Genomic DNA, 15,977 nt, shown 5'->3' on the forward strand with positions numbered 1-15,977 from the left:
TTTTAACAAGAATTAAGCGGGGTTGTAATGGATCTGTAGCTTCGCTAGCTCAGAACAAGCCTGCAACTAGCTACGTGTAGAGCTCAGCTCGTTGGCTTGACCTGTCTGTGGCTGACTTGATGCTCGGTGTCTTTTTTTTTTTCCCCCTTTCCTTTGACAGATCAGGGAGCAGAACTTGCAAGACATTAAAACGGCCGGTCCACAGTCTCAAGTCCTTTCCGGCGTTGTCATGGACAGGAGCCTCGTGCAGGTGAGAAATCAAAGCAGCTTCCGCTGACGCTCTGCATGAACGCGTGGCCTCTTCCTGCTGCCACCTCATGTAGCCCCGTGCAACTTAACTTTAATTGACAGAGAGTAACTCTTTATCAGGTAGGTGAGAGGGGCAGGCAGCTGCTGCCTTTACCATCCCACGGAGGGTTCAGCCACACAGTGGGAGGCCAGTCTCTAGGGGTGTGCTGGTCACAAGGCACCAGGTAGGCTGTGTGGTGTTCCTGCATTCACGATGACCTGCAGGGGACACCTTCGCCGACATGGGTGTGTCTGTTAGGTTTAGTGGGGTGGTAAAAAGGCCCGTTACCTTCTCAAAAACAATCAAACAAACCTTGAATAAGCCCACACTACCTTATTTCCCCCAAAATAAGACCTAACTGGAAAATAAGCCCTAGCATGACTTTTCAGGACGCTCGTAATATAAAGCCCCACCCCCCCCAAAAAATAAGCCCCAGTTAAGATCGTCAGCCAGACAGACACATTTAGTACTGTATTTTCCCCAAAATAAGACCTAACCGGAAAAATAAGCTCTAATGCGTCTTTTGGAGCAAAAATTAATATAAGACCCGGTCTTATTTTGGAGGGAAATACAGTAAGATGCAGGTTATTTCCAGTGTACTTTTCTAGCTGCTTGATGTCACGGCCAGGATATCGCTAAAGAAGAATTCAACGTTGCTCTGCATGCTGTTTTATTGCTGCTGCTGCTGCTTGTGTCTCGACATGCTAAATGTGCTTCTGCATGTTGTTTTTTAAGGCCACGTCCTGATGCTTTTAGCCGATAATCTAAGCCGGGGCTTGGTTTGCTCTGTCTACTCAATTTCCTGTTTCAGGATGCTCCCCTGTCAGACTGTACGGAAACAATTGAAGGGCTGGACCCCACAGAGCAGGCCTTTAGTCCAGCTAAATCTGTCTCTGTTAGAAAGGTACTGACTTGCACTGTCCTTCCGCTCTCAACTCTCTTTCGCTTTTAATCTCCTTTTTCTAACCCTGGCTTATCATCTCTCTCGCTCCGTGGTACAAAGGGGAGCTACACATTGGGTGGGTGTGTTTGATGTCAAGTAGGATCTCTGAAGGTTGATCAGATTCTTTGAGTAATTTCCTTTGAAACATGGCTGACCTCGGCTGTAATTCCCCCCCCTCCAAAGAGCCACGGATTTAACCAGGAATCGCCCTGCTTCGTATCCAGCAGAAGCAGAATTGTGTGTTAATGGACCATTTGCGGTTACCTGAAGTTTTTTACTACCTGTCATAATTCAATTTCCACGCACAGATAGAGAGAACGAGAGAGGCTTCCTTTATTGATGATGCAGCCGTAGGAGGCGAGGAAGGCTGTACTTTGGGGTTTTGTTACCGGGGAGAATCTGGGGAGGGAGGGTGTCCGAAGAGCCTGATCCTGCAGAGTTTCACACGACCCCAGGCTGTACATTGTGCACCTTCACTCTCCAAAATCCAGTGACTTGCAAAAGTCCTCGGAGATCAGCCTCTTGGTCATCTCCCCAAAGGCTATGAATTGATCCTTTAGAATTAGTGCAGTCTTTTCCCCAAAATTCAAACTGCGTATGGAGTGAAATTTTCAAAATTGAATAGCCCTCCCTCAACAGAGGGGGAGGGATACGACATCCTCTATCTATCTCCAGTCTACCACACGGTCCTTTCAGCAGTTCCAAGAAGGCCCCACACTCATCTGCACCACTCAGGTGACCTGAGGACACAGGTAAACCTCCAAGTGGCCTCAACAACCCTCTAAAAGAAGGCAAATGACCAGCTGTCTGCAAGGAGTATAAATCCTTTCGTTCCCCACCATCAAGTCAGAGCTGAAGAAGCTTCCGGGATGAGAAGCGAAACGTCCTCAAAGAAAAACGAGAAAGTCCAGTTTCCTCCTGAAAAAAAGCATCTTTGCAACAAGTGCTCTGAAAGGTACAAGTAGGACCGTAGCAGCAGATGAAGAAAACAAGATCAGTGCTTGGGGACAATCTGTCACCCAGTCCTAAACTACAAAATTCTTCTGGCAGCTTTGCTAGAAAACCCCCTCAAAGGTGCCTGAGTTGAGTTTCTGCGCTGTGTGAAGATAACGTACGGTGTCTTGCAAATTTCACAAAATACTTGGCTGTCGTTCTTGCAACGAAAGACGGCACAACCAGTTCCTAAGCCAAAGGGGACAATCAGTTGCTCAGATTGGCATGTTGCATTTTGTGGGTGGCTTTTTAAGAAGTAGACGAAACAAAACCCTTGAGCTTTGGAATTGTTAATTCAAATTCCCACGATGTTAGCGCTTGGACGTGGATGAATTTCTGTCGACATACCGTGGCAAAGTTACCCAGACTTGATCATCTGGTCATAGAGCCTCTGATGGATTTAGGGATGCTTCTCTGGAGGGGGTGTTGCCTCCCCAGATCTTGGCAGAACGTCCACACAAATCTTGGTTCCTCGGGCTTTTGACAGTGGGGAGCTGATTTATGCGCTTTTCCCTTCTGCCTTTGCTCTTGGGCCTCATCGCCTCATTCATAACCTTGCACCTCCTCCTTTCTCTTGCTTCTCTTTTGCTCGCTTTCCACACCTTAGCTCTTCAGAAAAAGCTCTGGGAAGACCAGCTTCGTTTGGGGCCAGGCTTGGTCAGGCCTTTGTGATTGTGACTAGCGTGCTCAGCTCTCCCCAGCCTGCCTACATCCCCCAATATAAAATGGGTTAGGTATAATTATCCCTTTCACTCCGATTGAAATTGAAACTCCCATCGTTCCCTTGCCAAACAGCCTTGTATACTTATTATACGTGATGATTCCTGCCAGACTCTGGCCAGTGTCCAAGAACACCTTAGGAATTGTCGTTGGGTGTTTTTGAGAACAGACCTGTCGTTCTCAGGAGATGAGCAGGAGAATATTATGAGAGAGACCCGTATAAGATTCCAATAGGAGAACCATGATTCTGAAAAGCATCCAGTGGGGTGTTGTGATTCCTTGCCAGCCAGTAGACCTGGCAGCTGAGTCTGAGGAATCAGAGGAGGAGGGGTCTGGAGTGACATCAGAGTCAGAGGAAGGCTCTGAGGAGCGCCAAGACTTACAGTCTGAGGAGGAGCCTGGCCCCTTTACTCGTGCTCAGGCTGAGACACAGCTGTGCTGGGAGCCTGAGTTGGACAGTGATGAAGAACAGCTGGGACAAATCCAGGATGCACGAAAACGCCAGCAGGCAAAGAGAGTAGGACAGAGGGATGCAATGGGGCGGCTCCAAAGGCAAAGGAGAAGGCATTAGGAAGCCACACCTTGGCTGAATAATAAAAGGGAAGGTGTGGGAGGTGCTGGTTGCCGAAGCAAACTTTTGTGTTAAGGAATCGAGTTTCTGTGAACTGTGTTTTGTTTGCCTTGGACACAAGGGTCTGTGAATAATAAAAGGGGATTGGAACCGCTTGTTTGGAAGAGGGTTTTCTCCTTGTGAGCATAACAAGGACTAACGTAGGCTGAGACAGAATGTTACTTCATATAAGTAATGTTACTTCATATAAGTAATGGCATGCAGGAAAAATTATAGAAAACTATCTGCTCTTGTTTCCAAACTGGTTAAAGTTGACATCATTGAGAACTTCAGGAGGGTCCCTTCTGAGCTTCTCCCTCCCGTCTACTATGCAGCTATGGGCTCTGCTCTCTCTTATCTGGCTGGTGCCCGGGCAGCAGCTCTTTGCCCTGTTTCCCAAGATCCTCCCAACATTCCTTTACGATATATTCAGAGCAGACATGTCAAACACAAGGCCCGGGGACCAGACGCAGCCCGTGGTTTCATGTGGCCCGCAAAGCCATCCTGGAAACAGTGAGGGAACGGCCCCCACTGCCTTGGCCCTGGCCCAGGCCAGCCGGGAGGGAGCCAATGTACAATTTTGTGGTGGCCATCTTGGCACTTGCCCCAGTGGACCATGCCTTGGCGCTTGCCCCGGTCCCACCCCCTTCTGCCAGAGACCCTCAGATCTGTCCCACTCCTGCCCAGGCCCCCATAGGCACCCTTAACGCAAATGATGTAGAACTGGCCACACCCACCCAGTAGGCCACACCCATTCCATCCACGCCCACCCAGTAGGCCACACCCACCCGGCCCCCACAGGGCAACCGCAGTGCTGATGCGGCTCTCAGTGAAATTGAGTTTGACATCCCTGCTTTAGAGCACCGTACACAAACTGCACGGGAGTTGTTAAGTTAAGGGGTGCCAATTTAAATGTTCAATTTGACTTTTCCGTTGCAAAAATTGGATGGGACGGAAATAATATGCCCAGATCTTTACAGATACAGAGCTTGAGTTTAGACATACCTTTTTCTCTCTCTTTCCACCTAACAATTTTGAATTAGTTGGGGCAACCGCAGTTGCCGCCGGAAATGTTGGCCAGAGAGTGCGTCTTATCCCACTTCGGTGGCTGGCCAGCCAGCAAAAGCACTCGTGCATTTACCTAGTCAGTTGATTTGTTTACAATATTTATGGAGCGGTTTAATCAGAAAGCTATTTACTGGTTTGTAACAATGTAATCGTACTTGGTTTTGTTTGTTTTTTAAATTCTAAAAATGGCCCGTGTTAGATTCATAGTGCAAGATCAGCAGGGCAGCCTCCCCGCTCTGTATGAAATTAAACTTTTCAGGGATGTTGCTTCATTAGAACGAGCGTTTTCCCCAGCGCCTCCAGTATCTATGGAGATTCTCCGTCATCCAGGTCACGGTTGTCCCAAAGGTGCTTTTTTCAAGAGGCAACTGGACTTCCTTTGATTTTCCTTTGAAAACGTTTCGCTTCTCATCCCAGAAGCTTCTTCAGCTCTGACTGGATGGTGGGGGAAATGGAAGGATTTATACTCCTTGCAGACAGCTGGTCATTTGCATTCTTTTAGAGAGTCCTTGAGGCCACCTGGAGGTTTACCTGTGTCCTCCTCTTCAACAGCCTGTGCCATTCTTCAACAGTGAAGGGACACAAGGCAGAAAACATCCTGCAACCAAGAAGGCTCCACACCCATTTGCACCATGCAGGTAACCCCGAGGACGCAGGTGAACCTCCAAGTGGCCTCAATGACCCTCTAAAAGAAGGCAAAGGACCAGCTGTCTACAAGGAGTATAAATCCCTCCATTTTCCACCCTCCAAGTGGCCTCAACGGTTCTCTAAAATGCAAATGACCAGCTGTCTGCAAGGAGTATAAATCCTTCCATTCCCCACCCTCCAAGTGGCCTCAGTGACCCTCTATAAGAAGGCAAATGACCAACTGTCTACAAGAAGTATAAATCCTTCCATTCCCCACCTCCAGTCAGAGCTGAAGAAGCTTCTGGGATGAGAAGCGAAAGGTCTTCAAAGAAAAAACAAAGTCCCGTTGCCTCCTGAAAAAAAAAACACCATTGGGACACCCGGTGCCTCCAGTGTCTGGTCTCCCAGATGGTGAGAGAACTTTCTCTTCTTCTGATCAGGGGGAGCTGGTGACCGCCTCCAAGGCCATCATTGAGAAGGAATACCAGCCCCGCGTCATCATCAGCACGACTGGACCCAACCCTTTCCACAAACTCACGGACCGAGAACTGGAGGAGTATCGCCAAGAAGTCGAAAGGAAGCAGAGGCAATCGGAAGGTCTGTGTGTCGCGTCAGCTGGGCACCGCCCGTGAGCCCACTGCATCTTGGCTTGAACGGGCACGTCTTGCTGGAATTGGTGGAGTTTTGCTCCCAGTGTCTCCTCTGGGCTCACGGTGCCTGTCAACCCAGGCCATGCATGTGGTCTAACCACGGCACTGTCAGAAAAGCTTCATTGCCTAACTCCGTGGTGGCGAACCTAGGCCCCGCGTGCCACAAGTAGCGCAGAGCCCTCTCTGTGGGCACGGGCACTGGGTTTTATAAAACCTTTTCCGCTTTAGGCCTCCGTCGCCGTGTGCCCCCCCCCCAAAAGGTTTAATCAATCAATTTCAACTTCTAACGGGAAAAAAAAATCTGGAATTGATTGAACTTTTTAGTCCCACCCAGTCTGCCGTTGCCACCGCAGCCATGCCCACCCGGCACCCGACGATACCTAAGTGGGTTTTGGGTTGCGGTTTGGGCACTCGGTCTCTAAAAGGTTCGCCATCACTGCCCTAACTGATGCCACTATTATTTTGTCCGTTGTGGCATTTGTTTCCGGAAGCTTCCCACTTTCCCACACGATGTGAGTGAGAAGGGACAATGTTTGCTGCAAATTTGCAAAGAAGAGAAATCTTTCTTTCTTTCTTTCTTTCTTTCTTTCTTTCTTTCTTTCTTTCTTTCTTTCTTTCTTCTCTTGATTTTCTTTCTTATCTCTTGATTTTCTTTCTTGATTTTCTTATCTCTTTCTTTGTTCTTTCTTTCATCTCTTGATTTTCTTTCTTATCTCTCTTGATTTTCATTCTTATATGTCTTGATTTTCTTTCTTGATTTTTTTCTTACAGTATCTCTTGATTTTCTTTCTTGATTTTCTTATCTCTTTCTTGAGATTTACTTATCTCTTTCTTCCTTTCATCTCTTGATTTTCTTTCTTATCTCTTGATTTTCATTCTTATCTATCTTGATTTTCTTTCTTACAGTATCTCTTTCTTGATTTTCTTTCTTGATCTTATCTCTTTCTTGATTTACTTTCTTATCTCTTTCTTTCTTTCTTTTCTCTTTCTTCTCAATTGTAATCTGTTTTGTAGAAGATGGTGAAGACGGCAGACAGCAGGGAGATAGGAGCTCTCCGGAAGAAACGGTCGCTTCCACCCCACCCAGCACTCCGGTCAAACTTGAGGAAGGTATGTGTTAATGTGGGTGGCATCCGAGGCGTTGCGTTTCCATTCCTTGGAGAAAAGACTCAGGAATGACATTTCTTAGTAGGAAGATGGAGCTAAATAGAGTTTCTGTGTAATTGTTCCCAAGAAAATGACCCCTCCAGAAACACTCATTCAGCTTTCAGTGACCAGGAAGGGCAATAATAGCTTTCCAGCGTTTCTTCAAACCATCCCTGATCCTTCTGACGAATCCAGTAGCTTGAAGCTCCCCCTTTCATGTCAGATCCATAAGTTACCTTGCATGATCTTCCCCCTCCTTGAACCGGGAGAGAAAAATGGGTTCAAAGCATAGTGACCTCGTTTGGAAGCCATTTCTCACTCTCCCCCCCCCCCACTTTGATGGAGCTGCTCCTTTATCAGTTGACGGAGCATCCATCAGTTTTTGGGAAGAATCCCACAGCCTGGTGGCCCCTCAGGTGTAGCCACTGGGTTTCTCAGTCCCTTCCTAACAGTGCCCAGCTTTGTGTATGTGTGTGTGTGTGTGTTTGCTTTTCCGTTCCGCAAAACACTGTACTGAAATGTCTTCCTTTTTGCGTGCAGCCATCTGTGGACCTTCACCCCCCCCCCATGTGCCATGTGCGTGCCAAGATCTAAAGCGCCGTTCCCTTTTCTGATGAATTAGAAAAGGCCCTGACTATAAATCAGAAACTGGGAAGGAAGGCAGAGGTGCAACAGCTGGGCTCCCATTTAGGACCCCGGCAGATCCACAGCTGGCCCCCAAGCGAAGGACGCTTCTGTGGGTCAGGCTGGATGGTGATTTTATGGGGGGGAAATATTTGGCTTTAATTCAGCCTTCTTCCCCACTAATGTTGCCACGTCTCTTCACCTTTTACAGGTGGTCCTCGACTTAACAACCCCAGCTGAGCCCAAAATTTCTGTTGTTAAGTGAGACACTGGCTCGTGGAGTTTTGCCCCGTTTTAACAACCTTTCTCACCACCTTTGTTAAGCGAACCGCCGCAGGTGTTAAAGTTAGCAACACAGTTGTTCAGGGAATCTGGCTCCCTCCATTGGTTTTGCCTGTCAGAAGGGGATCACATGACACACCCACACCCAGGACACTGCAACGGTCGTAAATACAAATCAGTTGCCAAGCATCTGAATTTTGATCCCGTGATCATGGGGAGGCAACAGAGCTGTGAACAACGGTCCTAAGTCCCTTTTTGTCAGTGCCGTTGTAACTTTGAACGGTCACTAAATGAACTGTTGTAACATCTCTGCCCTAGAGCATTTGGTCCACACTTTCGAATTGTTACAACCACCCACGAGGCTGTGATCTGATCTGAACTGTTCTTCCTTTCCTCAAAATTTCCAGTACCAGGTTTCTTGGTGGTAGATCACGTATCGCATTAAGAGTTGGTTCCCTAGGAAAATTACGGAGCTGAAACCAGGCTGTTAAAGATGGCTTGTTTCTTGTTAAGTTTGCGACGTGAATCCTTGCCTATGCTGATGCTTTTGGAAATTAATGATCAAATTGGAAGAGAACTCTCTAAAGCAGGGCTGGCTAGTTACGGCCACTTTTACCACCGGTGGACTTCAACTCCCAGAATTCATGGCTGGCTCAGGAATTCTGGGAGTTGAAGTCCACCGGTGATGAAGTGGCCATAATTGCCCAGCCCTGCTCTAAAGCCTTGAGAACCTCCACGGCTCATCCGTTGTGCTTCTCTTGGCAACCGCAGGGAAATAGCAATAGCACTTAGACTTATATACCGCTTTACAGCCCCTCTCTAAGCGGTTTACAGAATCAGCCTCTTGCCCCCCCCCCCCTCAAAATCTGGGTCCTCATTTGACTGACCTCTGAAGGACGGAAGGTTGAGTCAACCTTGAGCGGGTTAGGATCGAACTTCCTGGCTGTGGGCAGAGTCAGGCTGCAATCCTGCCTTCTAAAACCCCAGTGCCACAACATTCCTTGTGTTGTGGTGTTGCCTTCTTTTGAGCCAGGTTTTCAGCCTGGGCTCTCCTGGGTCTGATCAACCCAGATCTGCCCCTCCTTTGCCCCCGCCCGGGCAGCAGCACGTTCTGGGCTGTCCCTGGCAGCCCCCACCGTTAACAGGCTTTGCCTTCATCCCAGGGATACCTCTTGCCCACCGAGCCCAGCACAGATCCAGAAGTGCAGGATGGGCTAAGAGAGAGAGGAAGAGGAGCAGGAGTCAACATCTGCGTTGCACCTTCCTTAAGTGTTGCTATAATCCCACCCCCCTCCCCAAATTTAGAAAGATGTCTTTCCTTGCCGGTCTCTGCTCAGGGGGACGAAGGCCAGAGACATCTTTCAGTGGCATTTTGTGGCGAATGTACAAGCAGCCGTGTTTCTTGTCTTCTTTGTCAGCTCTGGGTATCGTCAGCCATCTGTGATTAAATTATCTGTCTCTCTTCACCCCCCCCCACCCCCACCGACCCCGTCCCCATTTCATTCTGTAACCCCTTTTTAAGAATGGCCTTTAGCCATTCTTTTTCTCTCTTGACTCCAGTGGCTGTGATGGATGCATAGACTTTTTTCTCTTTGTGCTTTTTTTTTTTTCCCCTCCTTCCTTCCTGTGGCTGCCTTACAAACAGGAGGTGGATATGCTAAAGAGTACCTGTTGCCGTAGTAAGTATGATGGAGTTTCCCCCCCCCCCGCTTGCCTCCTGCCTTGTTTCTCTGCTTTTCGCTTCGTTGTGAACGGTTTTATTTTTTATTTATTCTGTTTTGTTTTGTTTATTTATTTATTTACGGCCTCTTTCCGGTGTCTTCCTTCCTTCCATGGTGTGTGGAGTTGATCCGTGCAGGCGCTTTGCATACTTTTTTTTTTTTTTTAAAGTTTGCTTAATTCTTTTCATTTGCTTGGCCAGCTTCGTGCAGATCAGAGGCGCATCTAATTTGGAATCCAGGTTAGATGCATGTCGCCACGGTTGGGCCTTGGCGCTGTAACCCACTTCACCAGGGGGAGATAAAGCCCTTTCTCGAGAGGGAAGGAAGACGTTGGCTAGGGTGTGTGATGCTTCCTACGTCATCACAACAGCCTCTGAACCTTCCCTTGGGAGAGAAAGTCCAGCACACGAAATAGGCACGTTGTGTCAGTTGCAACACTTCTCTTTTTTCCAAGTGGCCTATGTCCTTTGACTAGCCCAGTGGTTCTCAACCTATGGGTCGGGACCCCATTTGGGGTCGAATGACCATTTCACGGGGGTCGCCAAACAACGCAGTCCGCCATTTTTTCCCCCCCTTTTCCTTAGCTATGCTACTCCCTTTTATTCTATTGGCTTTTGAAAGCCCATAGAATAGACTCTCTTGAATAGAGTCTAATTCTATTGGCTTTCCAAAAGCCAATAGGAATTGTCCAGGCTGTCTCTGCCCTGCTGAGCCCACCCAAAGTCCCATTCTGCAAACGGTGCTGCATCCAGTTGAGTAGTCCTCGACTTACGACCGGTTGAGTAGTCCTCGACTTACGACCGGTTGGGGGTCGCAGCGTTAAAAAGGTTGAGAACCACTGGACTAGAAGGACAGGTCCACTTTCCTTCTGGGCATCAGATCCATCGCAAAGGACGGTCCAGGTAAAGAAAACAGACACCTGCATTTCTCTGGTCCTCAACACGTGACTGTCGTATCTTTGAACGGTGACAAGTCAAGTAATATCTGTATGCGTACGGTGGCAAAACTCATCGTAATCTCTATAAAATGGAAAGAGGCCATCTCCTATATTTGAATCGGTCGGAATGGCTACATATTCCATTAGAGTGACGAAGGACGCGTAGCAGCACTGCTTAACTCAGTAGTTCCCAGTTTTCCTTCTTCAGGTGTAATCTTCCTTCAGGTGTAATCTTAAGAAACCAGATGATGGTTTTGGGAGTTACTTTTTGGGCGGTTCTCCCTAGCCTCGCCGCCAGGCATTTTATATCCTAATGAAGGAAGTGGCTGTTCTTCTCTCCGGAGCCCGGCCAAAACGACAAGCAAGAAAGGGGTGTAAAAAGAAGGCTCGTGAAGTTATTTTCAGCAAAGCTAATTGGGCTTTTTAATTTGCCAAATGGCTTTACAAACCTTTCCCTCTGCTTTTAAATTAACCTAACAAAAGTTTGTTTGTTTGTTTTTTAAATCTAACAGTTTTCGGTTTGCTGGGTTTGAAGTCCTTCTCGTCACTGCGCTAACAAATTCTAAACTTGAAATGAAAACAAACAATAACGCAGAACGGTTTGCAAATAAAAGGATAAAGCAGGAAAGACACTAGGACAGGGGTCTTCAAACGTGGCCCTTGGATGACTTGTGGACTTCAACTCCCAGAATTCCTCAGCCAGGCACGCGTCATCAAAGGGCCACGTTTGAAGACCCCTGCACTAGGACATCCCGCAGAACGGTAAATCTCTACTAAATCCCCTTAAATTCGATGACCGCCCCCAACGTCTGCTTAGAAAACATAAGGAGAATGATCTGATTAGGTCTTCAAAAGATTTTCTCCTCTCCCGATTCACTCGTGTTTTAAATATCTGCCCTGTATACAAAACCAAGCGTATCCTGGAATCTTTCCAGAATGCGCTAAACTGAATGAGTCCGTCCTTCCTCTTGGGATCACTAGAACAGCCTTTTTCCTGGCAGGAGAACCAGGAAGTATGTAAGCAGTCATTTCTGTTGCTTTGACCAAGAGGAACACAGTTGTAAGCTGCTCCATGGCTCTTCCTTGTGACCGCTCAAGGGCTCTGGCTGGGGGAGATGATAGCCCCCTTGCCCAGGTCAGGGGTAGGCCACCTTGGCCCTTTTATGACTTGTGGACTTCAACTCCCAGAATTCCTGAGCCAGCGTGGCTCAGCTTGGAAACTTCTCCCTTTCCCCTCAGCGTGGCTGGGTCAGGAATTCTGGGAGTTGAAGTCCACGAGTCATAAAAGAACCAAGGTTGCCTACTCCTGCCCTATACCATCCCAAGAAGTCTCTTCTTGAAAGCCTCCAGTGTTGGAGCATTCACAACATCTGGGGGCAGGTTGTTCCACTGGTTAATTGTCCTCACTCTTAGGAAATTCCTCCTTGATTCCAGGTTGCTTCTCTCCTGGATCAGTTTCTATCTGTTTTTTCCTTGTCTTACCTTCTGGTGCTTTGGAAAATAGGTCGACCCCCTCCTCAACTAAAAAACAAACTAAACAAGTTTAGTTTAAAGTGGTTGGTTAAGGAGAAGAATCCCCCAGACCAGGGGTAAGCAACCTTGGCCCCTTTATGACTGGTGGGCTTCAACTCCCAGAATTCCTGAGCCGGCATGGCTCAGCTTGGAAACCTCTCCCTTTCCCCTCAGCGTGGCTGGCTCAGGAATTCTGGGAGTTGAAATCCACCAGTCATAAAAGAGCCAAGGTTGCCTACCCCTGACCTAGGTCACGGGGACACGCTTAGATGCCCCCCTCCTTTCCTCCCCCCCACTTCATCTAAGCAGACAGGCAAAAGTTCCCTGCAGAGTTGGGCGTTCTCTCCCACTTTGCTCATCGAGAACTGGATCCACAGGCCAGCCCGGAGGATGCTTTCTCCCCCCCCCCACCCTGTGGGGCTTCTTCCCCTTCCACGCAAGGCTGGGTGTCGACCCCACACGTGCAGCTTTGCCTTAACCTTTCAGATACCAAACGTAGCTCATGTTTGCATGTGAGAGTCCCTGCATTCTGTTATAACGGGTGGGCAACTATGCCCCCTGGACAACCCGTGAACTTGTCCCAAAGCTGCTTTTTTCAGGAGGAAACTGGACTTTCTTGTTTTTCCTTTGAAGACGTTTCTCTTCTCATCCCAGAAGCTTCTTCAGCTCTGACTGGATGGTGGGGGAAATGGGAGGATTTATACTCCTTGCAGACAGCTGGTCATTTGCCTTCTTTTAGAGAATCGTTGAAGCCACTGGGATGTTTGTGCGGTTGGGATCCAAGTGGCCTCAACAACCCTCTAAAAGGAGGCAAATGACCACCTGTCTGCAAGGAGTATAAATCCTTCCCTCCACCATTCAGTCAGAGCCGAAGAAGCTTCTGGGAGGAGAAGTGAAACGTCTTCAAGGAAAAACAAAGAAAGTCCAGTTGCCTCTTGAAAAAAAAAAAGCACCGTTGGGACAACGTCTGTAGACAAATCCGTGAACCTCAACTCCCAGAGTTTCCGGGAGTTCCAACTCTAGAACTCCCAGACTTCCCATGGTGGGCTCAGGAATTCTGGGAGTTGAAGTCCACAGGCTGTAAAGGGGCCATAGTTGCCCAACTCTGCTTTATGAAGAGAGGGGTGCACACCTGTCTGAAAAATGCCTCCGTTTCAAGTGCGATGGCCGATTCAGGGGAGGGAGGGCTTTCATCAGCCCCTGAAAGAACTAAAGCGTGCCCACAATTTTGCCATTCCCTAATCCACCCAATCCGGGGATGATGGTGGGGGTGACAGTCCAGGACGTTTGGCAAAAGTCCCTCGTGTCCCTCAGAGAAATTGAGGTTGGCCACACCAGCAGCAACAGTAGCCCAGGCCTTGTCTCCAGGAGCATTCCCTCAGTCCTGGAAGAAGCTCTGGGTGAGGCGGAGGCCAACTTCTGCCTAGGACCCTGGTTGCTTGTGAACCCCAAAGTCTGGGCACCCTTTTAGGCAGATTTTTTTACCCTCTGTTCCCAGTGCAAGTACTCTAGTTCTCCAGGCTGGCTGTAGAGCGCCACACTTAGGGACCCACCCGTGCCAGCTCCTCACCCTGAACCATTCCAGAAAAGCAGCTCTTGCACGGGTGGAAATGGGTGCCGTCGGCCAGGGTGCCAGGCGCCCTGGAGCTGACCCCGAAACCTCCCATTAATTTGAGCGTCCTTTTAGGGCAGCCGTATCCCTGGCCAAGATTCGGGGAGGGGGGAACCACAACATTTCCACTGGGTTAACATTGAGCTTAAGATCATTCCCCTCCTCACCCCTTTGCCTGCAGTCAGGAAAGTCCCTAAAGCAAGCAACCCCCCCACCCCCCAAAAAGTGACCCTTTTGCAGTCCTTTGCATGCATTTTTGGCTCGGGGTGTGTCAGGAGAAGGCTGAGTTGTTTGCAAAATATCCAAATATCTCTCTTGGGACCCTGTGGATGGGAGGCGGCTGCCCGGGATTGGACCCCCAGGAGCAGCACCCTCCCTCCCACTGAAGGAAGGTGGGTGCCAAGAGGCCGGTCTTCACACCACGTTCCCCCCCCTTTCTCCTGTCGTTTGCTCCCCAGAACGGCCGGCGGGCCAGGCGGGCCACGAAGGCAGCAGCGAAGCCGCCCCTTCCCAGCCAAGCCTCCCAGACCTCACCGCTCCCAACCAGCCTTCAGAAGAAGTCTTCGGAACGGAGGATGACGACCCCGACCCAGAGCTTGCTGCCCCCCAGAAGGAAGGCCCTCCCGAGAGCCCTCAGCCCTGCCCTTCCCCGAGCGGAGAGCCCCCTGCGTCTCCCCCGGCCGAGGATGGGGCAGCGGCCGAAGCCGGCAGCGAGGAGTCTCCGGGGAAGTCGCCCTCCAAGAAGAAGAAGAAGTTTCGCACCCCGTCCTTCCTCAAGAAGAGCAAGAAGAAGAGCGAGCCCTGAAGTTTCCCCCCCGTCCCTCCCTCCCTCCTCCCCAAAGGGAGGGTTTGGTCTTTGCGCATCTCCCCCTTCTTTATTAATCCCCCCCCCCGAATTATATCAGATTCTGCCTTGTGCTTTCGTTTGGTCTTTCTTGTTAAAAAAAAAAAAGCAGGACAAACAACACTAGAGCTTGACCGATTTGAGTTTATAACTGGAATTTAGCAAGCAGAAGATGCCGATTTTTGTGTGCGCGGAAGAAAAGCAACAAACAAGCAGCCGAGCGGGGAACATCCCGAGCATGTGAAGGAGTGGGTTTCCTGGTGGGAGCCACTTCGTGAAAACAGTTTGAAGTCCCTCTCTCCCTCTCTCGGCTTTCTATGTGAAGGCGACGCGCCCTGCTCACTCCTCCCAAGTCTGCTCTCTGGTGCAGGTGGCTTTGTGTCCAGCCGTCCAGCAGAGCCCATTTCTGTGCAATTGGGGGGGGACCCTCATGACCGCTTCCTCCGCTTTGCCCTGCACCACCCCCCCCCCCGAGGCTTTACGGCCGCTCTCTGCCTTGCTTGGTGTCGTAACATCGCTGAGACTGGAGCCTATTTTTGTGTCTTAAGGATGAAGTTAACTTGTGGCGTTTTTCTTGCTCATCCCGCCCTCCCGCCTGTTTTCTAATTCAGTTTAATAATCGCCTCTTTTTTTCCCACAGAATAATCCGCTATTTTACTAATTTGTTTTCTAGCAAAGCATTGTACTCCGTCACACTTATACCGATGAAAGATAAGTTCACGTCCTTGGAAATAAAATGTATTCCTAGCAGGCACAGACTGGCTCTCTTCATTTATGCGGCTTCTCCTCCTCACTTGCACCAGGGACAGATCTGGGTGCCGGTCCCGACACCAGGCGCTGGTCCAAAAATCCAGAAACCCAGCGAGAGAATTGGATTCCCTTTCTGGAAGCCATAAAGAATCCCAACCTTTTTTTTTTCTCCTGGACATAACGGAGAGACAAACACCAGAAATGGCTCCACCTTGTGCCAAGCCAGCCTTGGATGACCCGAAAAAGCTACCCACCCATCGGGGGAATTCTGTGATGGAACCCATATATTGCATTCTTTACCATGCTTAAAGGAACCTCCGCTGAAAACTTTATTATATGGAAAAAGAAAATGGAAAATATTCCTCTCTCGACACACGTTCTTTTGCAGCATACAAAACATTACATCAGCATTTCGGTAATACAAAAGGAAGAATAATTAGGCATGTCCATCATCGTTTTAAAGTTCCCAATGTCTCAGAAGTCTTACCAAGAGGGACTTGGTTACGGTAAGACACTTGGTGAAATACAGAAGGTAGAAGTGACAAGTGCCTCCAGGATGGCGTATTTGGCCTGTATCTGTTCTTCCATGCGCCTCTTTTGGGAATGAAAAAAATCTTGACTATTTTGATGCAAACACTTTGGTCACCTG

At 48.9% G+C, this 15,977-nt stretch overlaps 1 protein-coding gene across 8 annotated transcripts in view; it reads left to right on the top strand.

Moving 5' to 3' along the window:
- ADD1 (adducin 1) overlaps window positions 1–15,332 on the top strand; it is a 41,258-nt gene extending 25,926 nt beyond the window's left edge. For 3 of the 8 annotated variants that reach the window (XM_039361548.1, XM_039361547.1, XM_039361551.1), the window contains exons 12-15: window positions 161–250; window positions 5,691–5,847; window positions 6,915–7,010; window positions 14,193–15,332. In XM_039361548.1, the coding sequence (XP_039217482.1) occupies window positions 161–250; window positions 5,691–5,847; window positions 6,915–7,010; window positions 14,193–14,539 (690 nt within the window). In that variant the 3' untranslated portion in view covers window positions 14,540–15,332. Of the gene's footprint in view, window positions 1–160; window positions 251–1,100; window positions 1,194–5,690; window positions 5,848–6,914; window positions 7,011–9,597; window positions 9,633–14,192 lie in introns of those variants that run through there. The other 5 variants (XM_039361555.1, XM_039361552.1, XM_039361553.1 and 2 more) reach the window with 5 other exon arrangements.
- Window positions 15,333–15,977: the final 645 nt, after the last annotated feature.

Source organism: Crotalus tigris, unplaced genomic scaffold, assembly GCF_016545835.1.
Source record: "Crotalus tigris isolate CLP2741 ecotype Arizona unplaced genomic scaffold, ASM1654583v1 scf7180000019298.7629538967:1458412, whole genome shotgun sequence".
NCBI lineage: Eukaryota > Metazoa > Chordata > Lepidosauria > Squamata > Viperidae > Crotalus > Crotalus tigris.